The 23,869-nt window shown below is 38.6% G+C and overlaps 2 protein-coding genes across 2 annotated transcripts; both read right to left on the reverse strand.

The window, feature by feature from the left end:
• Positions 1 to 299: 299 nt before the first annotated feature.
• On the reverse strand, positions 300 to 8,075 carry LOC142150370 (olfactory receptor 5B21-like). Its single transcript, XM_075205566.1, has 2 exons — positions 7,146 to 8,075; positions 300 to 386 (listed from the first exon to the last, which is right to left on the reverse strand). Exons 1-2 carry the CDS (start codon positions 8,073 to 8,075, stop codon positions 300 to 302), a joined length of 1,017 nt encoding a protein of 338 aa, XP_075061667.1.
• A 10,080-nt stretch (positions 8,076 to 18,155) lies between these two features.
• LOC142149680 (olfactory receptor 5AP2-like) lies at positions 18,156 to 20,896 on the reverse strand. The gene is made up of 2 exons (XM_075204994.1): positions 19,988 to 20,896; positions 18,156 to 18,188 (listed from the first exon to the last, which is right to left on the reverse strand). The coding sequence occupies exons 1-2, from the start codon at positions 20,894 to 20,896 to the stop codon at positions 18,156 to 18,158; spliced, it is 942 nt and encodes a 313-aa protein (XP_075061095.1).
• Positions 20,897 to 23,869: the final 2,973 nt, after the last annotated feature.

The following is a 23,869-nucleotide window of genomic DNA, read 5'->3' on the forward strand; positions in this document are numbered from 1 at the left end:
CTGAAGAGTCATCTTCAACTTTATTACTTGGAGCTACCATTACAGCTTCAAGGTCCTGGGAGTCCAATGATAAATACATTGCTTGAGATTGTGTTTAATATTGAAGCAGATGTCCTTGCGCCACAACGCCGGCAATTGAATTCCGCCCTAGATGGTCAGTGAGGCTATGCCGCCATTGTTGTGTACAGTGGAAGGCTACATATATTCCTTGATCCTCAGAGCTCTGATATATGTGTGAACTTTACTGGTATTATTGATTTGGAATACCGGGACTGCTACTCTACTTTGTATACTGGGCCTTAGTTGGAGATTCTTCCAGAATCCTCTGAAACTGTTCCTGAAAGTTCTTTGCTGCTTTTAGTTTCGCTTTCTGAATATTCCAGTACCTTTAGAAGATTAATGTTATAGAGTGCTGCATTTCCAGATTAACTTTAGTCATCAAACCGGATTTGCTGAAACAACAGAGGGTAAATGTATCAAGCTGAGAGTTTTCCGGCGGGTTTGAAAATCCAATCAGATTCTAGCTATCATTTATTTAGTGCATTCTACAAATCGACCGCTAGAATCTGATTGGTTGCTATAGGCAACATCTCCACTTTTCAAACCCGCCAGAAAACTCTCAGCTTGATACATTTACCCCCAGGTGTAGATGGTGAAGTGTATTGGTGTATTTACAGAGACTGCTAATGGGTATCACAGCTTACCAGTCACAAGGGTCTTATCCTATCTGCATTTGACAAAGTCCGCACACAAGGGTGGATAGGAGAACTTACTGAATCCACCAAAGAAAGTGCTCCAGAAAACTAGTACAAGAGAAAGAAATGTAAAACATCTCTACTGGCTAGTACTCCCATTGTGTAGATGGGGCAGAAGGCCACAACTGGAAAGGAGAACTTGTCGGAGCCACCAAGGAAGTTAACGTGGAAAAGGAAAAACATGCAGTGTTTCATATGACAGACCTTGACAATGTTTCCAAGTCAACACAGGAGATTATCATGGCTGAACTTGCTGATGGACCTATCAGCTCAGAACTTGTCATCTATATTGCTCCATAATTGGATACAGGCCATCTGCAAAAATACAGCATAATTTAATGACAGTTGTTAACGCTATTGGAGAGAACTTGTCTTTCACTGGGGCGAGTATATGTTCCACTTCCTAAGCAAGTACATATGGCCTTGATTTTAGAACTTCCCCTGTCATTTGCCTATCATGCTACTTTGTTACATGCAGATATGGAGCTTCAGAACATTTTGAATTTTTTTTAAACCGAGCTAAAGGACACAAAGCACTTGTTCGCCATCATAATTGGCAGCTTTGGAAATATTGTGTAAGATGCTGTCACAGAAGTACTTTCCTCTGTTAGCCCAGTGGCCCATCGAACAGTTTTGCTGGATGAAGAACCTCCATTGTGGTAACTCATAGCAAAGAACCACCAGGGCGTCAGAGAGTCAGCGGCTGTGAGCTCACTGAGGTCAACGTCAATGATTCAGGAGCCAACAAAATAATATCTGACAACAGACTCTATGGCACTAAAGTCAATGGATCAGCAACTGTAAAGACCACATTTCTGTTGGGACCCCAATGGGTAACATTACTCTTTTGTATGGTGAATTCTAAAAGGCTCAATATTTTCATCAAACCACACCAATTAGCTATTGTTCCAAAAAGTCAACAAATTGATTTGTGCAGGACTTGAACTCACAGGCGGGAATTCAAGTTTTTTTTTCCCCCCACAGTGTTAAAAAAAATAAATCCTAGTTAACGCAGCGTTAAAACTCATGCAATTCAATTGAAAAAGAGATAATGCTGCCCCCGCGCGTTAATCATTGGTGCTTGCAAATTTTCAGGGGAGTGAAGGGGAGGGTTTAACGTGGTTATGTAATATATATATATATATATATATAAAAAAAGGATTGGCATACATTTGCATACATTTGCATGCATTAGATTGCATTACACAACCTTCCTATTTGATAATATCTACATACAGTATTTTCTTTTAGCATATTTTTTAATTTCACTATTTTTTACTATAGAATTATCTATACAATGTCAAAACACATTAGTACATACATATTAGTCCAAAAAACATACATAAATATAATTTTTTATAAATAAAAGTTTTTCATGTTATGCATTACTGATAAACAAAGTTTCTGTTTTTTGTTTCATTATTACATGATTTCAAATAGTCTTCTTAGGTTTTTTAGTTTTAACACACCCCAAAGAGGTGTGAGATAAAACAGTATATTGGCCTGTTTAATGCGCTGCGTTAAAAAACAATTGCACACCCTACACTTTCAGAAGACCTTCAACTGGAGCGCGAGAGGATCGTTTGATGAAAAAAAATCTCTGTGTTAAAAATGGAATCGAATATCTTTGAAAAAGTCTCACGAAACGCGTCAACGGTGTCAAAGACATCCGGATGGATGCAGAGAGAGAAATTGTATCAGTATTGCAGCGTTGTTACCTGTCGTGAGTTGGGCTTTACAACTTAACACTTGCAATATTGTGAAACCATGTATGTGGAGTTGATGACTGAGACTGTCATGTATTTAATCTCTACTAACAAGTTTCCTTGTGGAGGAACATAATCTTAGTGATTATTTTACAACCAGTAGCTATTTTGGCATCATCTTGAACATTGTGAATATCTGGATCTCAACTGGATAGTAATTATACAAACTGAATATCTATTTTAATATATTGATGCAATTGTTATAGATCTATCAACTAAAAACTATTCAGTTGCCTACAGGAACAGTGCTTTGAAATCATCATCATCATCAGTTATATAGCGCATCAGTTATATAGCACAGTAATTCCGCAGCGCTGTACAGATCACATCAGTCCCTGCCCCATTGGAGCTTACAGTCTAATTTCTGCAACATAGACACACACACACAGATAGACAGAGAGAGATACTAGGGTCAATTTGAAAGCAGCCAATTAACCTACCAGTATTTTTTTGGAGTGTGGGAGGACACCGGAGCACCTGGAGGAAACCCACGCAAACACGGGGAAAATATACAAACTCCACACAGAAAAGGCCATATTCGGGAATCGAACTCATGACTCCAGTGTTGTGAGGCAGAAGTGCTGACCATATTTTGATAGTAAGTGTACAGTTTCTTAGCTGTTTACCACTATATAGCTATATAAGCTTTGATTTTGAAAAATGAGGCCTTAAGCTGAATGCAGATAAACTAATCTGTTTGTCACGAGTCAGACACTTAGCTTACAGGGTTAAGTCTGGTGACATACTGCAGCCTATGAATGCAGGGGGGTGGGACTAGGCTGAGTTTATAGCACAGTGGCTAAGTGGTTAGCACTTCTGCCGCACAGAACTGGGGTCATGAGTTCAATTCCCGACCATGGCCTTATCCGTGTTGAGTTTGTATGTTCTCCCTGTGTTTGCGTGGGTTTCCTCCGGGTGCTCCGGTTTCCTCCCACACTCCAAAAACATACTAGCAGGTTAAGTGGCTGCTATCAAAAATTGACCCTAGTCTCTCCCTCTCTGTCTGTTGTTCTGTCTGTGAGTGTGTGTCTATATTAGGGAATTTAGACTGTAAGCTCCAATGGGGCAAGGACTGATGAGAATGAATTCTCTGTACAGCGCTGCGGAATTAGTGGCGCTATATAAATAAATGATGATGATGATGATGATTATATTCGTTCCTCAATAGGCATGTTTCCTCTTGACTTCAGGAATCCCCTTCCACCCTCCCGGTTCTGGAATTTTAATTAATCATATATTTTTTTGCTATGTTGAAGGAGGCACAGTGGATGAGAGACCTTTTGCAATCGCACGGTGCTACCGCTGATTGGCCGCATGTGACTACTCCTTTCGAAGCACCCTGGCTCCTGGTACCCTCCACCTGTGCTGTTCATGTATGTCCTTGTGAGCCCAGAGGGGAGTAGTCATGATGACGCCAGATTTAGCACCAGGACTAGGTCCTGGCACCAGTGGTTACGGCTTGTGGACCATACACTGTTCGGTTTTGCTATTAGTCGTTAGTTGATTGCATCACTCTTGCCGCCACACTTTATAATTTGTAATTAATGAACTGTTTTGCCAAAATCAAGTTGTCAGTGTGTTTATCTCATAGATAAGATCTAAGAGTGTTTAGTTAACCGTTATAAAGGTATGGTGTAATGAAGAGGGAAACAGCAGTATGCAGTTTATAGTTTTGTGTCTATGTTTTTTATTGTTTTCTATCATTTCTACATAATTTTTAATGGACAAATGTAATTGATGATTTATTATATTTTTTTCCTTATAGAACTACTCTGCTCTTTGATGTTTACTCTCTAGTGTATCGTCATAAATTCTGATTATCATTCAGATCTATTTATTGCATTGGTGCGTGTTAGAGATTAAACTTCTGTATGTGAAACTATGTATGTGAAAAGTGGACAAAAAACTGCGACTGTGCCATATTGAATGCACTGTTGGGGCGTCGTTTTCTGAATAAAACGATGGGATAATGAAAACGATGGTTTGGTGGCAGCATTACCTGCCTGCCCATTAATGACTGTCACTGACATGGTAAAGCGCTATGGAATATGTTGGCGCTATATAAATAAATGATGATGATGATGATGATGGTTGGACATAAGCACTGCCCTGTGAGCAGCTTCACTCTTTGGAGCAATAAACCTTTAAGACAGACAAAATATTTTTGAAAATTACAGAACATTGTCATTTTTCATTAAAAAGTATTTATTGTCCTAGACTATAGGATAACATTAACTGTGGTCAGTCGTTGGGCTCATATGATAGTGCATGTTCGCAAATACTGATATTGTAGAAAAATTTAATTAGGTAACATTGGAGCATTTTCAAAGCCAGTAGTTCTGTGTACGAGTCTAACATCAAGTTTAAATACATTCAGACAATTGTAAATGTATGCTTTCAATGTTTCTGATGCTTAGTGGCTGAAATACAGCACTTACTAATATTGTTTTAAAATATCAGCATCTCTGCAACATCCAACCATTATCAAGTAAATTAAAAAAGAAACAAGTTATAACTTTTATCTGTCTGCTCTGTCATTTTATTATGAAATGGGTGAAAAATACCTTTAATTCAAATGTTTTTCTTTTTTTCAGAGAGTAATTAATAAAAAAAATATATTTGTAAATGAGAATAATGTAGTAATAATATAGTAACATTATATTTGTGCACTAATGTATGAAGATTGAAACTGCTGACCTTAATGATAGTATGCAATAAATTAACCTGGAGAAGTTGTGGCAGAAGGCCCAAATTCCAGGGCCATAAGGAGGATGGTGCGGCCAGTTCCGCAGCCCAGGGTGCAATGCTGAGAGTGCGCCTCTCCTGTCCGCTGTTTGCTCCAGATTCTCCAGGACCAGCCCCCCCGGTGCGCATATTGTGTCACAAGACATCACCACTGATGTCTTACGGCTCCTGCCCAGCTCTCAGACAGTGCTTATGTCACTAAAGACATTATGGGCCTGATTCATTAGTGATCTTATCTGCCGTTTTTTGCTTATCTTAAGCAAATCCACAAGTGAATAATTTCTGAAGTTAAGATGAAAATCCATCTTAACTTCACTCTTATCTCCCTGTTTCTTCTTAAAATAAGCATCCTAACTTTTGCATAAGATAAGATCACTAATGAATCAGGCCCTATGACACTGACATTGGAGAGGAACCGAGAAGAGCCAGCATGAAGTGGAGGACAGAAGACAAGGAGATACAGAGGTAAGTAAGCTACCGTGGAAGTTGTTTTGGGGGATGTAGGAAATGTAGTGATGGAGAAAACTGGGGTATTAGAGAAAGGGGCAATGTAAATAAATGAGGTGCTGGAGAGAATGGATCTTTGTCCTCATAGAATCATAAGCAAACTACAATTGTGTTGCTGCTTGGGGTAGTTCTGTTCAGCTCCTCTTCCTCCCGTTTCCTCCCACGTCAGAGCTTGAAGCAATCTGGTAGGGGAAGGACTTGTCCCTGAAGAGATCCACCATACTACGTGGAGATCAGGTAAGTGTTTTTGGGGTAGTACTATTAATATTATGTGGGTGCTTGTAGGGGTATTAATGCAATGTGGTGTCTCTGTTTAATGTGGGGGCCAATAAATTAATGTTGTTGCTCACAGGGAGATATAAATGCTATTATGTTGATATTGTGGCTTGTTGGGGGAAATAGGCCTATTTATGAACTAGTAATGATTTTAATATAATGTAAAGGAGGGCTAGGTCTGTCTATTAAATGGTCAACAATTTAATGTATGGGTTGGTGGTTGGTAAATACTTCCATTTATTAAGTTTGAATGCTATTAATTTATTATTGGGGCTGGTGTTTGTATATGGGGGGGGGGGGGGGTGTTAAGTCTATCTATTAACTGGGAAAGCCAATAATTTAAGATGGGGGGATATTTATATTTTAACTAATTGCTCTGCTTTCCTAGGGGTGAATGGTACCTATCTGTCTTCCAACAATCCAGGAGCTGGTCAAAATGTAACTGACCTTACAACACCAGCAGCAGGAGGTAGTGAAAGCTGCAAGAACAGGTAGGAAAGAGCGGCATAGACTGCCAATTGTTCCTATTCTGATGGCAAAGTTCTTTTTTTGATCGACTGTCCCGCGGGGTCAGGAATTTGTTTAGTTTTTCCCATTTTATGTTTATCTGCATTGTAAGAAGAGGCCATGTGCACCCAACAGTGGGGTGTGGTACATTTCCAAAGTGTTTGAAGGGGAAGAGAAAGAATTAAGAATGACCTAGCACAGAGATTGCCACGCAAGGATCAATAAGCCAAAACATGGAGAATAGTTGTGTTCTGAGGAAGGAGGGTATTGGAGTACAGCCTAATGCTTGCAAAGGATAAGTATGCCCCCAAAGTAGGCCATATCTACTATTCCTCTCATCAAGATGTTGGGGGGAACTCATGTTCTTGCTCACCCAGGTCACTAAAATTATCTAGCTATGGCCAAACTCTATTGCCATAATCTTTGCACTCAACCTGTTTCATTTACTGGATCATACGTTCCCATCTCTGACCTCGATTTTGTTATCCAGAATTAGGTGTAAAACGGTTTACATATATGTTTTCTGTATGTTTAACATTATTTATAGAACCCTAATTCTATCCCTAATAAATGCTAGAATTATATGTACATCAGTAAGATTGTGTATTGTTCGTATAATGACTCTTTTCACCTCTTGGTTCCTCAGGCTGTATATAAGTGGGTTCAGCATTGGTGTCACTACTGAATAGAAGACAGAAGCGATCTTGACTTGTTTATCAAAGACATTGGAAGGAGAGTGTAGATAAGCAAAGAACACTGATACGTAATAGATGGTGGCACACATGAGATGTGAAGAGCATGTACTGAAGGCTTTCTTCCTGCTCTCAGCAGATTTCAACTGTAGAATGGAAAAAATGATGAGAGTATATGAGATCAGGATGACAGCCAATGAACCTGAGCTACAAGTAACTATTAAGAAAAGGCATACTATGTTACAGGATAAGGTATCAGAGCAGGACAGTTTGAGCAGTGGCGGCATGTCACAATAGAAGTGGTCTATAAGGTTGGATCCACAGAATTGTAAACTGAATATACAACTAGTCTGCATGGATGACTGCAAGAAGCCAATGGAGAAAGAAAGGACAACCAGATACCAACATTTTTTTTTGGTCATTACTGAGACATAATGGAAAGGATGACATATGGCAGCATATCGGTCATACGACATACTTGATAGAAGTAACACCTCAGTACATGCCAGAGCAGCAAAGAAGAAGAACTGAAGGGCACATCCATCGAATGAGATGGCCTTCTTCATGGAAAGAAGGTCAGACAGCATTTTAGGAGTTATAACTGAGGAGTATAAAACATCTACCAGAGAGAGATAAGTCAGGAAGAAGTACATCGGAGTGTGGAGGTTGGAGGTGTTATGGACAACAGTCATCATACCGATGTTACCCATTACAGTCACCATGTAAACACTTAAGAAGAATATGAAGAGGAACGGGGTAAGTTTTCCATCATCTGTAAGTCCAGAAAACAGAAACACTGTCACTTGTGTCTTGTTTATGATGTCCATGAAGTTTTCTTTATGTAGTGGTGAATACAAATCTTGAATAAGTCTAAAGCAAGTTGCAAAACAAGCAACTACAATTACATATTACAGCCTGCAACAAGGGATTGTGGAGCATTGTGTATTGCATCTTGATGTCCTGTAGATGGATTTCCGTGGTAATATTGTGTCGGGGGTGCGTTTGGTTGATGTTGAGGAGAGTTTGAATTTTGGTAAGGCACGAGTAGAGGTACGTAAGAGACCTGCAGAAAAGCGTATCATTGTTAAGTGCAATGCATATAAGCATTTAATAGGAAAGGTGAAAATAAAACTTAATGAGTTGGCAGCAAATGAGTTGGGCATCAAGCTGTAGATGAAAAGGAAGAGGGCAGCTGAGTAATGGGTTAGGTAGAACATAAAAGGAAATGAAGAGAGAAAGGGTAAGAACTGAAGACAATAAAAGGTGAAAAAAAGAAAGTGTAAATATAGTGTAATGAAGTGGAATACAATGGAATAAAAAATGGTCACTTCAAGTAGAAATTAAGAAACGTACATATAAGAATAGAAATAAATATGAAAATAATAATAGTGATAGTGAAAGCAAAATATTAAATACAATTATAAAAATAAAACAAACTGCTAAAGATCAGGATATGAATGCAGGATAAATAAAGATTAGATAAAATCAATGGAGTGGATTAATACGAAACAAAATTAATAAAAACTTGATGAGTTCGGATAGATGGAGTTATCAAGTAGAGAGAAAGAGTGTTATGAATGGTCAATTGTTTGTGGAGAATAAAGTGCACAGAGGGGGAAGAGAACGAGGGTGGGAGTGAAATCTACGGACAATAGCGCTGATTAAAGAACCAATGATAGGTCTAGGAAATCAATTTTTGGAATAAATGTGTGAGCAAATAGTAGAATGAGAAAGGAAAATATAAAGTTTGAGGAAATTTGGTGGAGGATATCCAGGAATGTTTGGAGTGAACAGTGTTGGTGGAGAAGTCATGGGTGTTTTTCCTATATGCAGGTGGGGGGGGACATGGTTGGAAAAATATGAAGAGTGTAGCTTGTGGATAATGGTGGTTTAGAGACATAGGTGGAGATCAAGGTGATCAACAGTAGGGAGAATGTGTAAAAGGGTATATACTGGAGTGAAAGAAATTGACAAAGTGAAGGATATATGATAAATAATTATTTTAAAATTAAGAACATAAAAATATCAAAACACAAGCATAAATATGAATAAAAAATAATAGTAAATATAAAACAGTAATAATAGCAAAATCCATTTAAAAATTATTCAGGGCTGTGTCCCTTGGCCTGTATTTCAGTCACCCTGTGCCCAGTGCCCTGTATGTAAGTCAGTAATTTCTTGTCATATATAAAATAATATATAAATGAATAATAAGACATGTACATCGGTCTGTTACCTGTCTGCATAGTCTGACATCCGGGACCACACGGCTAATCACTGCTGTGACTGAAGATCCTTCTTTATATAACACTAAGTGACCCTGGAGTATAAATCTCTCCTGTCCCAGAGAACATATCACTAATTATTGTAATGTAGAAACAAACCAATTAGTGAGTGGTTACCAGTGATAACCTCTTTTAATATTCAATTCATTTTTTTTGTCCTTAACTCATGGATAATAGGAAACAATTTACTTATGTTGATAATAACTGTTCAAAGGTGCAATTCTGCAGTAAAACCACAGCAACCAATCAGACATTTGCTTTCATTGTCTAACAAGAATGCAAAATCACACAACTGTCCAGGAAACCCATTCATAGAGGCATTTCCAATGTTCCAAACTGCCATCAGATTATCTACCTGTGGCTTTGTGACAGGATAGGCATAATATGCCACTCTGATATCAGAGGGATTTTACAGGTAGTATTGGGGCCTGACCAGCCCATGGAACCACTTGGATCTGGGTGGTGTCTGTAACTGTGGTAATTGCTAGTAACTGGGTCTGGTCAAAACTGACTGCTTACTTCGGACCATGAATACTGGGTAGCAAATCATGTGTTGTCTGAGTCCAACACAGGACAGCCATGGGATGTCTTATCTCTAAGTCATAGGACTACAGCTGGTATAGACATCTCACATTGACACAGCAGAATGTTTAGTAATGGTGATGCTTGTTGCTCAAAGATAGCTCTTAAAAGAGATGTGGGCATCCACTTAAAATTGGTTATACATAATTTGTTCTGGGAGATTTATCTTTAGATCTCCCACCCAAACTATCTTCCAGAATCCCTTTTCCAGGGTCTAAGATCACATCCAAGTCAACATTGTCTCCTTTGCAGTCTCCTTGCTGCCATTTCTGAAGCACTTGTGGAATCAAAGTCCAGCCTAACATCACTGGACTATAGGACCACCCCTAGAATTAATTTCAACTTTTCTGTTTTACCCCAGAGTACTGTTTGGTTAAGCCTTCTTTAAGGTTTACCTTAAACTTCAACATGAGGGGACTTCATATTTATTAGAGGTGGCACATTTATGTGTTTGAATCACTTCTAAATAGTTTAAAATGCAGCCTGTTATATGTTTAAATGAAGCAAGGAGGGTAACGAGTGACAAAATGGCGAAAGTCGAAAACAACACAGGTGGTATTTCGGTTAAAATTTGGCTAAAAGCATGGAAGAGGTTAATGTGATGTGGATTGCATGTATTACCATGCTAATGTAATTATCCTAACCTGTGTTCTCTGCCATATCATCTTTTGTGCTATGGTGGCTCTCCAGACCTAGCGGAGCCATCCCAGTAAGTACCTTGTTCATGTCACCTGGAGGAGGTAGATTGTTTTGGTCAGTAAGGACTCTAAACAAATCTGCTGATGTCCACAGATAGGGGACTGTCAGTTCCCACTGAGACTGGAGTTATATAAGAACCTGTCCTGAGAGAGATGGCTATATTCTGATCGGAAGTAATCTAAGGGAGTGGAGGCCCCTGGGCTAAGGGCACCCCTCCCCCCCCATGAACCATCCCAAGCGTTTACCTCCTTATTTTATTCACTGTTCTTCCATCACTCACTCCCTGCTGTAGTCCTTCCACGGTGTACAGTAATCACCTTACTGAGGAGATCTCGTGAGAGTGAGTTACTAACTCCTCATAGTCTCACTTTCACGAGATCTCCTCAGTAAGGAGATTACTGCGCACTGCGGAAGGACTACAGTGCCTGCCATTCTGCGTGACGTTGATCTGACAGTGAGAGCCGCCGGCCGCGCTACAGCTGAGCAGCAAAAAATAAAAATAAAGGGAAAAAAAGCAGTTTCAAGGGCCCCCCAGATGCCCGAGACCCCTGGGCGGTAGCCCAGTTTGATTGAATTTGATTTAATCTAGCCCTGAATCTAACCCATGGATTATTCCTGGATTATTCCTGGCTGGACTGTTGGAACTTCGTATCATATTGGACATTAACACCTGTACTTGTCTTGTTACCCTGTTACTGTTCCTGTTTTACTGCCTTGTACCAAAATAAAATATGGTTGGAGTATTTCTGTGTCGGTACTGAGTGATCTGAAGAACCCTTATCCTCACATTGTGTTTTCCATACAACAGCACTGAACACCTGATACCTAATTCACTGAATACCTTAATCTGACTATTATATTTTATATTATTTACTATTTGTAATATCTGTCACTACTTTATAGTGCAATAAGTTTTATGTACACACAGTAGACGTAATCACCGACTGTAATTGATATTCCCCTCTTGTATGTGAAAGTACAGACGCAATATTGGGGCTTAATGTGTGTAATTTAAGTTCAATATATATTAAGACTAGCTGAAGTACCCATCGTTGTCCATGTTTAAATCTTCAAGTTATTAAGATATCAATGAGTTGGATGTAACTGTCAACATTTTAAAAATAATTAGCATTTTAGAACACACCCATTAAGTGGCTGCCCAGTGCCGTTTTTTTTTATATCAAATGTTAACCAAATCCATCCAGTGGAAAGCCCACAACAGGCTCCCTGGGTCAAAGTTATTGCAAGTGTACACCAACGGGAGGTCTGACCGGGACCTCAACCCCTAGTATGTGTTCTGGGATCCAATGTTACCAGTCAAAGTTTTCATCTAAATCCGTCCAGTGGAAGGCTCAGAACATGCTCCTCAGGTCAAAGATGTGCCCAGCGTACAACAACAGTAGGCCCGGGAAGGACTCCAACCCTTTTAAAACCTGTCCAGGATTCAACTGGACCACTTTGAGTTGGTTTCATCCCAATCGGTGCATGGGAGTCGAAGGTATTCACCAACAACCAAACAAACACACAAACAAACTTCTTCTTTTATATATGTAGAAGGCTCAGATCAGGCTCCTTGGGTCAAAGTTATGGCCAGCTTACACCAACGGGACCCCAACCCCCTAGTATGTCTTCTGGGATCCAATGTTACCAGTCTGTAAAAGTTTTGTCCAGATCCATCCAGTGGAAGGCTTAGAACAGACTCCCCGGGTTAAAGTTCTAGTCATTGTACACCAAGGAGAGCTCCAATCGGGTCCCTTCTGTTTTTATGGAAGGGAAATATACATGATTTGTCATTTTGATCATTGGTTACTTGAATGACAATCCTTACTATCTTTATTTTACAGATATGGCTAATATACATAAAATAACATTTTTGGATTTAAATATAAATTAGAAATTGTTATTTGCACCCATAATATATAATACAATACATATAGTTCCACAGAGACTGGAGATAATGAGAATTAACTTATTAACCAACTGTGACATTCCTATCACAATGGCCACTGAACTCCATTTTGTTGTTTTGGGACTTTTATGTCTGTATTGCAAAATGCTTATCTAACTAAGGTAGCGATACATCTTCACATTGTTTTGCTAGGATGTTGTCTCAGATACTTACTGCACATGTGCATCTTTCTTATCAGTAATGTACCAATAGAAAGTCTGAAATCATTTTTTTACCCTTAATAGTGAGTTCCGGGACCATTTGTTTTCTGCTTATTAAAGCTGGGGTGCTGCCAGGCAGGTTCAGCCTCACGAGCGGACCTACTGCAGAGGTGGCGAATTTATTCAGATTGGTTTTCCAGCTTTCTTCTTTAGAAAGGAGTGGCCCTGGAATTGATTGACTTGAACATATTGCTTAAATTCAATATATTGGAAGCTAAGTATTAATTTACTTTCACTTTTTTATTTCATTCATTGTAAATAAACTTTTTCTTTTAAACCCTTGCAGTCACAAGTCATTAACTCTTTGAAAATGAAAGAAGCTCGTTGGAACACATCCCAAATATCTACTTGCAGAAGATTATGATTCACAAGCCAATTCTCTTATAGCAAGATTTAGTCATAAAGTTGCTTCATAATGTACAATTTGCTTTTATTAAAGATAGACGCAAAAAGTGAGTTTTGTTTCAAAATTTATTAAAGACTTCAAAAGGATATTATTTTATTTAAAAAAAAATAAAAAAAAAATATTGACCCTTGGTTAAAACCTATCTTTCAACTTTACAGAAAAACCTTATTGTATGTATCCAAAAGCTAAGGACCAGAAATTGAATAAAAAATAAATATAAGTATTTAAAATGAGTATTTGTAAATTATGCAGTATGTGTCATTTTTGTATTTATTGCACTTATAATGTTACATCTTCTACTAATGGAAAACATTTAGGGCAATTGATATTTTTTATTGTAATATGAGATATGAGGTGTATTTGTTAAGATGCACATGTAATATTCACTATACATTGCCTTAAATGTAGGGTATTCCAACATTAGAGGAGGTTTAAAAAAAACAATCCACTGCACACAATTTGAATATAGACTATATTTCTATACACCAGTCAGATCCAAAGTTTTTAGAATGTTCAGGAATTGAAGTCATTGGTAGATAGAAGATGTGATCATTTAAGATTCTTCTGTAAAAGGGAGATCTTTAGGATTTTTAAAATTGGTGCTTTATTTTTAAAAGAATTTAATGACTGTATTATATCAAAGCTTTTTTATGATATATGACTTTTTTATGTGATTGCGTTTATATATTAATTTGAAATGATTTCATTTAGTTTAATATTTCAATTTGCTTTATTCTTAATTTCTCACATTTGTCTAACTTTATGTATGTATCCAGAATGCTTTTCTCCCTTTATACACAAGTGATCCTTTGAGCCGGAGGAAGGCAGCGTCTACTACTGAAACACATTTATTATTACATTCTTATACAGTATATACTGTGACAGAGTCACTGAAAGGAGGCTAAATTGCAGAGGTATGTGTCCCAGGCTTACAGCATTGTGTACGTTAAAACACTAGGGAGAAGGTGTAGATGTGTGGGTAAAGCTTCCCAGAGGGTATTTCCTTGCGCTAACAAAACATGGTAAGGGTCCATGGTGTTATGTATGGAGAAAGAGAAGGGTGGGCTCCATACATAAGGCCTAGTCCGGGTCTTCTGGCCTGCCAGTCTCTAAACAGACTGATCAAGAGATGCACCTGTGAGGTGCCTGTGAAAAGGCAGCTAGAATATGCAATCATTGCCTAAGACCTGGGGAGGAGGTGAATTGTCTCCTGAGACACTCTGCTGTGGTGAGCAACAATACATGTTTGATTTGTGTGCTGGACACAAGGTCCTGCACAGGAGAGAGGGCCTCCAGAAATGTATTAGTTAGTAGCCAGACGGCTAGGATTTTGTTTGTTATGTTTTGTTTGCAAGCTGGTGAATACAACTAGCTGTGGCTTTAAACTGAAACCTTTGGATTTGTGTGGTTTACTGCTGCTGTTGTCGTCATCTTCCCCCAGGAGATGGTACCTATTCACCTGATATTACATTTATTTCATCGTTTTTCAATAAGCATTGTCTAAGGGATTTGTGTGGTTCCGAAGCACAAGCAATTTATTTAGCAAAAGCAAAAGTTTAGCAGTTCAATAAATAAGTAAAGTACAGTAGAGCCGATATATTATAGATACATTCATACGCCGCGCCTGCTGCGCTCCGCTGGTACTAGTTACAGTACTTCAATCCAGAACACTGTGATCAGAGATTACTGTTTTCTGGTTCCAGGATGCTGTATATAAACACTTAGTGATACAGTGAAAACAATACAGATAAGTTGACTTGCTTCCATAGGTTCAGGCTTCAGGAGGTCCAGTGTAATGCAGGTCATAGGCCAGTTCAAGCAAACCCCCTCCAAGGGTGGTAATCAATATTCCAAGGGTGAGGGTCTGTTCTCCAGAAGATGACTCAGATTTTCCTGCCCAGAATCCAGTTTAAACCAGTCTATTAACATTACAGAAACAATATCATTCTAATAATTTATTCCCTACAATCTATAACTACCATACGCAATGTGCGTTCTGTTTGGCGATTGTTCCAGATGTATGCGAATAAATTGGGGATTATAATGATACTAAACATGACATACTTCCCGTGACCTGAACTTAAAATATCCCTAAAGTTTACATACAACCTTATAATATATAACTATAAAACAAATAACATCTGCTCATAAACGACTGTGGAATGGAACCATTATAAATATGAAATATATAAATAAATGAATGTGAAAATGAGAGTGTATGCGTACGTGTTTTATCGTGCGATCGCGCCATGACACGTAACACGTGGCGTACTGATCGCAATCGCACGGTAAAACAATATTAATCAATATACTTTCTTTCATCCAATTATACGACTTCAACACTGATTATATCACAATACTTATATCCTTATATATACTCCACTTATTGATGTACGGGAAAGACTGAGCTGCTTTGTTCTCTTTACATGTCCCATATTTCTAACCTATGAATTGGGGTTAATATCTATAATTATTTTCTTAGTTGATATTGAATTTGACATATTGGCTGAAGATGAATCTTAGAAGGCCCATTGAACTGACCCAATTGTATGGATCTCAAAGTTGGACATAACACACGGCACATGGCATCCGTCCCATTGTGTAGACATTCTTACACAGAACCCATTGTCAGTCACTATAGACTACACTCGTATATAGCTGATGGCCAAATTATTGTGGAGACCCCATTGTCAGACACCCAGGGAACAGTCTCATATTTAGACCCAATATATAGACCCCTATTATCAGGCACATGGCACAGACCATCACAATTTTTACGTTGTGAATAGAAGAACAAGGGATTGAAGAGTCATTTATATCTGCAGCTATAAAAGAATAAATGGTCAACTGTCCAACTCTGAATTTACATTCAATCATGTGATTGTCCATTCAAATATATTGTTCACTTAGAGAAAGACATTGGGTCATTATCTTACCTGGCTGCCACTTCACCACCAACTTCTCCTATATCATCATCTTCTCCATATACCAAGAAGAAGACAATGATATTGGAGCAGGTGAAGTAGCAGCCAGGTAGCAGTGTTATATATTACCTCCTCTAAAAGGGTAACAGGGTATACAGAATACAGGAAAAATAATGCTGGACATTTTATGAAACCTCTTTAACTATATCTTATAGTTTCAGCAGATGGTTTTGTCACTCGAGGGTCTTCGCAACTTTTGGACTCTATTCTTAAACATCTGGTGAAGAAGCTTCCAGCATTTCTATTGAGAACAAAAACTACTGCAATGGTTCATTGCTATTAATATCATTGGATATTTCCACCTTGTATACAAACAGTGATATTCGATCAGATCTTAGAGTCATTATTTATATTTTTAATAAAAAAAGTGGTGGTCGACTCACTGTTGGCTTTGCTGCAATTGCATTATAAGGTTGACTAATCTCCAAGCTGAAAGCGTTTCAAAACTTATGCATTGTGGTGTTATACCTGATAGAACTAAAATATGCCTAGTCCATGGCTCAAAGATTGTATGGTCTACACCTGGCGTAAAAGCTGGGTTGTTCCACAGTGGCATCAAGCTTGGGTTTTGCACAATGGTTTGTATACTGAACCCTGCAATGCCTAATTTTGCCCAACTTAGTGCCTGTCATGAACCAGAATGATTTGGCCAGTTACTGTTCCAAAAATTCATACCATTTGATCTGTACACAATTTAGAGCCCACTCTCATGTAACTGAAGCATACACTACCCCATATTCAGGTAACTACAGAAGTAAGTAACACTGAGGGGTGTCATACCTGTGCCTGAAGATCTGTAAGTGGCTGTAGAAGGTCCGAGCTTGGCCAGCAGTCTGAAAGACACATGTTGTTGCTTTCTGTGTTTGCTCAAACAACAGCAATAACCACAATATGTATGTGCTAATTATTTAACTATGTAGTAATTATATTCAATAGATGCTTTGTTTAGTTCACAGTATTTTCTGATTCCTGTTTTCGTTCAGTAGAACATTGTAGATGGGCAGTGTTGGTACTACACCGTTTTGTTTGCTTTATTGCAAAAACATATTTCTAAATTAGTAATTTTAAAACAACAGCGTGCCCCCCCTAAAATCATTACCCACCACCAGCATTATATAGCCTTAGCTAGTGCCCACTGAGGCATGTAGACTATAAGTATGGTATCCACCTGCTTAATTTACATCCAGGCTTAATAGTGTAGGCTGGACCCACTATACCAGGGAACCCTGCAGTCTGGGGTTCCCTTGTCACAATGTTATCAGCTCCTGCCAGCTCAGTGCCGGTCTAAAGTCACCAAGCTTAACCCTAATCATAATAATAATACAAAATCTAAATCAAAATTTTTCCACATGTAGTCCATTGACGAGCATGTAAAGGATGACTATAGCCTCACTAAAATCACCATTTCACCCAACTAACTGACTTGCTATACAGTAATGTAGTGTGCAAAGTGGTCAGAATATAAAGTATATGGAACCAATGGTGTTTGGTGACTGGACCACGCACCCCATTGTCCCTGTCTCCCTCATATATTGGGCATGAAACACGGCCTTCAGTGGACTGCAGATTGTATTTGTACGTGTACAGGAATTGCAGTACATTTTACTGCTTTTGACGTTATTTATAGTAGTGTGGTCACATGCATCACATACATTATTATTATGGCAGTTTTGTAAATTAAAAGGGCAAATAAGGGGTGTGTGTGGGACCCAATGCAAATTTGCTATGGGGCCCTCTATACATCACCATAATGCCAGTCCCACCACAATGATGGGTCCACCACTAGTCAATATTCCCATAGGTCAGACTACTAAGCTATATTAAGTTTGCATTGTTCTGTAAGTTACATTGTAAATAAACACAAGGTTAATACAGTCGAGCTTATGTTCAAGTATAGTACAGTATAGTATGTCCTTTGTATATTACATTATATTTAGAATTCCTGGAACCTCTTACTTGTTTACTCTTTGTCCATATATTGCAGACTGAGCACACAACATATATGATTGATGTGACCGGAGCCCTATTGTCCCAGGTGACTTATATTTTGTCCCCAGCTGCAATGATTAATTGTACTGGGGGTTGGAGAGGTGCACTAGGCCCTTAGATACGGTTATTCCAGTCGGCACATGTTGGTACAGTCGTCCCTGGACTATGGTGTGAGAGATACTATTCAAATGTGACCGTAAAGTATAAAACTGTCTAGTAGACACTGAATAAGCTGTGGCTTTGGGGGCTAAGAACAGAAAATGTACTACTAACATTTTAATTGTTTATTAAATGTACTACTAACATTTTAATTGTTTATTAAATGTACTACTAACATTTTAATTGTTTATTCATTGGGGGTAATTAAACATCTCTATGTGCAATTATGTACTGATGGGGCACATTTATTCAAGATTTAAAATTATGGCGAATTCAAAATGACTGGTGGCAATGTATCGGCATTGCCTATTTGTCCGACTCATTAGTGAGCGCAGCTGATATGGGTTGACCACATATACTGCCCTGTCAGCAGCTTCACTATATGACACATCACACGCTTAAGACAAACAAAATAGTTTTAAAAAGGGACAGAACATATTCCAGGATGCATATAATCTCATTGGATTCGATTCATCTTCATACCGAAGTCCCTTTGCGTGCTGCATCTTGCGTGAATTTGCTCTACGCCTGCACCACAATGGGACTTAGGCCAGTGAAGGCAATTGCATGCAATGTATGTTCATACGCAAATGACCCTTCCGGCTGCCTACGACTTGATGGGTGGAATGCTGGAGGGAAGGGACGGACTAACGTAGGCAACGTACAGTAAGGGTGAGCCGAGGTCGGGCCCGCGCACATGGGGCCAAATCAAATGCATGGCGTCCCTTAGATACGTGTTTTTTTTAACTGTATCATTGGCTTTAACTACAGGTCAGGTGTAGGTTCCGACTGATAGTGATGACTACATGTATGTGTGCCAGAAAATGTTTATGCAAGTAAGAGAAACTATAATAATGCATTTTGGACCTCATTTAGAGTCGGACGCAATGTGCATCTAAGACATGCAGGAGTGGGAGAATGCCGCAGCTTGGTAGGGTATTACAAGTGGCATGCAACCCCAGTTGCGTCCCACTCGTAATACCCTACCTAGCTGCAAACAATTTGTGCAGCTAGCTAACTACTTGCGTCACCTAATCCCTGCCGCACACTCCCTCCAATGCAACATGATTTTGCCCGGGTGCAAAGTTACTCCTTTTTTATGCTTTGCTCTTCTTAATGACTCAGGCCCATTGAGTTTAATGTTTCTGCTGTTTCGTGGCTGTTTTTACATATCTGCTGCAACATCCAACCTTTATCAAGTGAAATTGAAAAGAAAGAAGTTAGAACTTTTACTACCCCAATTTATCACCCATTTAATTTGGATGAAGTTTGCACTTTGATTCAAATTACTTAGTTTACAGAATGATCTGTGTGATTATTTTAAACTTTATTTTATTTATCACAGTTTAGGTGTTAAATAGGCTGCATTTTATGTATTTTTATAGTTTAAACATGGTTAATAGTTTCGCAACTCTGTCCCTAATAAATGACAGAATTATAGCTACATCAGTAATATTGTGTACTGCTCGTCTAATGACTCTTTTCACCACTTGGTTCCTCAGGCTGTATATAAGTGGGTTCAGCATTGGTGTCACTACTGAATAGACAACAGCAGCTATCTTGTCTTGTTTTTCAAAGACACTGGAAGGAGAGCGTAGGTAAGTGAAGAAAACGGACACATAGAACATGGTGACACACATGAGATGAGAAGAGCATGTACTGAAGGCTTTCTGTCTGCCCTCAGCAGAATTAATCTGTAGAATGGAAGAAATGATGAAACTATAGGAGATCAGGATGGTTATAAAGGAACCTAGACCACAAGAAACTATGAAGAATACAGTTACTATGACACAGGAGAAGGTATCAGAACAGGACAGTTTGAGCAGTGGCGGCATGTCACAATAGAAGTGGTCTATAAGGTTTGAACCACAGAATTGGAGACTGAATAAACATTTGGTCTGAAAAGATGACTGCACGAAACCAATAGAGAAAGCCAGGACAACCAGATACAAACATATGTTTTTAGTCATTATGGAGACATAATGGAGAGGGTGGCAGATAGCAGCATATCGGTCATATGACATATTTGCCAGAAGTAAACACTCAGTACATGCCAGAGCAGCAAAGAAGAAGAACTGAAGGGCACATCCATGGGATGAGATGGTCTTCCTCATGGAGATAAGGTCAGACAACATTTTAGGAGTAATAACTGAGGAGTAGAGAAGGTCCACCAGAGAGAGGAAGCTCAAGAAATAGTACATCGGAGTGTGGAGGTTGGAGGTGTTATGGACAGCAGCCATCATGCCGATGTTTCCCACTATGGTCACCATGTAAACATGTAAGAATAATACAAACAGGAACGGGGCAAGTTCTCTATTGTCAGTGAGTCCAGAAAGCACAAATACTCTAATCTGTGTCTTGTTTATGACTTCCATTAAATTATCTGCATGTGATGATGAAATAAAAATAGATTACAAATATCAGTCATTCTCAAGTAGCAAAACAAACAATTCCACATAAAGCCAAAAATACATGATACAAACTGCAAAAGGCATTGTGTACACGAACATGAACTGAACCACACACTGTGTCATCCAGTGACTATAAAGATCTTAGTCATTTTATCTTAATCCAGTCTTTATTAGAAACCCCTGCAAGAACTTGACACCCACAGATGGTGGCCCTAAGGCTAGATTTATTAGGCAGTAGGTGACAAAGGACAGACTAAAGAATAGTTATGAGAAAGGCAAATTTTATAGTCGGAAACAGGCTGTGGGTCAGGACAGATTGCACAGATGCAGGTTCAATATATATGTGAAGATGAACATCGATGACTTGTGCTTTTGACTTTGCAATCTCATGAGTATGCATCTAAATTGTCGCATGCAGAGGAAGTAGCAGCATTTTCTACTTTCTCAATACACATTTGTGGATTTCACCTATCTGCAGTCATATCATCACTCGTTATTTATATAAGGCTATTAATTCCACAGCGCTGTACAGAGAACTCATTCACATCAGTCCCTGCCCCATTGCAGCTTACAGTCTAATTTCCCTAACATACACAAACACACAAACAGAGAGACTAAGGGCAATTTAGAGAGCAGACAATTAACCTACCAGTATGTTTTTGGAGAGTGGTAGAGAAAACTGGAGCACCCGGAGCAAACCCACGCAAACTCCACAACGATAAGGCCATGGTCGGGAATCGAACTCATGACCCCAATACTGTGAGGCAGAAGTGCGAACCACTAGGCCACTGTGCCCCTTTAATCCAAGTCCTAAATAAATGACATACTTATAAAACAGTTTATAAATGCCTTTATAAGGGTGTAGTTTGCACTTCTTAAGTATACTAGTGTAGGTTGCAGTCCTGATATGCCTGAACCTTGTATCCAATTTCCCTGTTCCAGTCTCGCATCACAATTTTTTTTATTAAGCTGTTTCTCTCTCATGAAGGATCACAGAAGCTCTTCAGACACCCAAAACCACATTCTGTGTATTGTTTTTTACCAATAAAATGTTACTCAGTAGTGTAGGTACTCACCTTGTAATAATCTATTTAAATGGCTCTTAATGTAGCTTTTCTCTTTACCAGCTTCTTCAAATCTCCAATAGTTGTCTGAGTTTCAAATAGTCTCAAAATGACTGGCCAGGTAAAACCGCTCACGTGATAAAAAAGAAGCAATCTCCCCATCTGGAACTGTGAGTGGCTTCAGGGATCGTCCAATTGTCTTGGCAGCGAGTGAAATGGAATTTTCACAAGAGATTGGAGCCGGTTGGAACATTCTTATAATCCAGAGAACTGCAGACTGTAAGCTCCACTTGGACAATGACTGATGTGAATGATTAAAACATTCTATATAAAACGCTGAGTAATATGTAGGAACTATATGAATAAAGGTTAATACATGATAATGAAAGAATTGGTAGCCAAGAAGCTTTTGAGATTCTTAACAGACTTGAAAAGCCAATGTGTAACTCAATTTACTATACAAATAAAGCATAAAAACTGTCACTCACATAAAAAAAGATGAATCAAGCCTAAAAATGCATAATGACTATGTAGCTATGTATGACATAATGACTATGTAGCTATGTATGACATAATGACTATGTAGCTATGTATGACATAATGACTATGTAGCTATGTATGACATAATGACTATGTAGCTATGTATGACATAATGACTATGTAGCTATGTATGACATAATGACTATGTTTCTGTTCTCTCTCAGTGACCATAGCAAAAGCTATTGCTGGCAAACTAAAGGTTGAAGAAAGTGAAAGCAGATATACAGTAAACAGAAACCTCGGGTATCACCTAAACTATCTGATAAACCAGCAAGTGGTAACACCAGGATTCCATAGATGCCCAATGGAGTGAGCGTAGTTTCAGTGATGATACTTAGTTTATGCATTTGTGAAATCTAGTACCTTAGTCCCTCTAAAAGCTGGTTATAATGTAACTCTAACCTCTAACCTCCTCCTTATACGTTTGTTGCGGCTCTCTCCAAAGCTAATCAAAGCAAACTGGCCAGTTAAGGTTGCACGCAACCTCAATTGGCCCCACAACCAATGATTATCTAAGGAAACCATTTATAAAATCACATGACAAATGACATCATTATCATTAACAATGTCCCTGATGACATCCTAAAGAAAATTTGAAACATTATTATATTATTGATCACTGATTCCCTGTTTTATATATTTGCTATATTTCTTAAATTAAATATACAAAAAAAATTTAGCAACCTTATTTCATTATAATAATGCTCATTATAAATAATGAGTTTATGGCTTAGAACGCTGGGAAATACTCACACCCTGGTGATTGGTAAAGGGAGTTGGAAAGACCCTTTGTTAGAACACTTGAATCACCAATAATCATAGCAACCGCCTTCGTTTTTATCCTGTAATAGATCCTTTAAGTAGATAGGGTGTGAGGGGGGTGGTTTTAGTAGAGAGTGGTGCGGAGACAAATAAAAATGCTTTCATTCTTTACTAAACACAAAATAACTGAAACATTGACAATGTACAGGATTTGGTGCATGGTTTTAATAGGGCAAATAACGGAATGAGAAGGCAATTATACCACCTTCATGTGTCCCTTACATAACATTGGGCCCCCTTACAACAGCGAGATACAGGGCTTATCTCCAAGGTCTGGGTACTTTCAGCAGAAGAGGAAACAAAAAAATCATTACCCCACCCCCAACATCCAAATACAAAATGCTCCAGCACTAAAAAACAAGGAAGATCTTCATAGCTACATTGACTCCATAAATAGTTTGGGCTGACATAATGTACTGAAAGCCATGAATATACATAAGATCAATGTTGGTTGCCAAGATTTTGGGACATGGGGTTTCCACAGATTGAGCAAAGTGCACCTATAAATTTG

The sequence above is a fragment of the Mixophyes fleayi genome, chromosome 4 (assembly GCF_038048845.1).
Source record: "Mixophyes fleayi isolate aMixFle1 chromosome 4, aMixFle1.hap1, whole genome shotgun sequence".
Taxonomy (NCBI): domain Eukaryota; kingdom Metazoa; phylum Chordata; class Amphibia; order Anura; family Limnodynastidae; genus Mixophyes; species Mixophyes fleayi.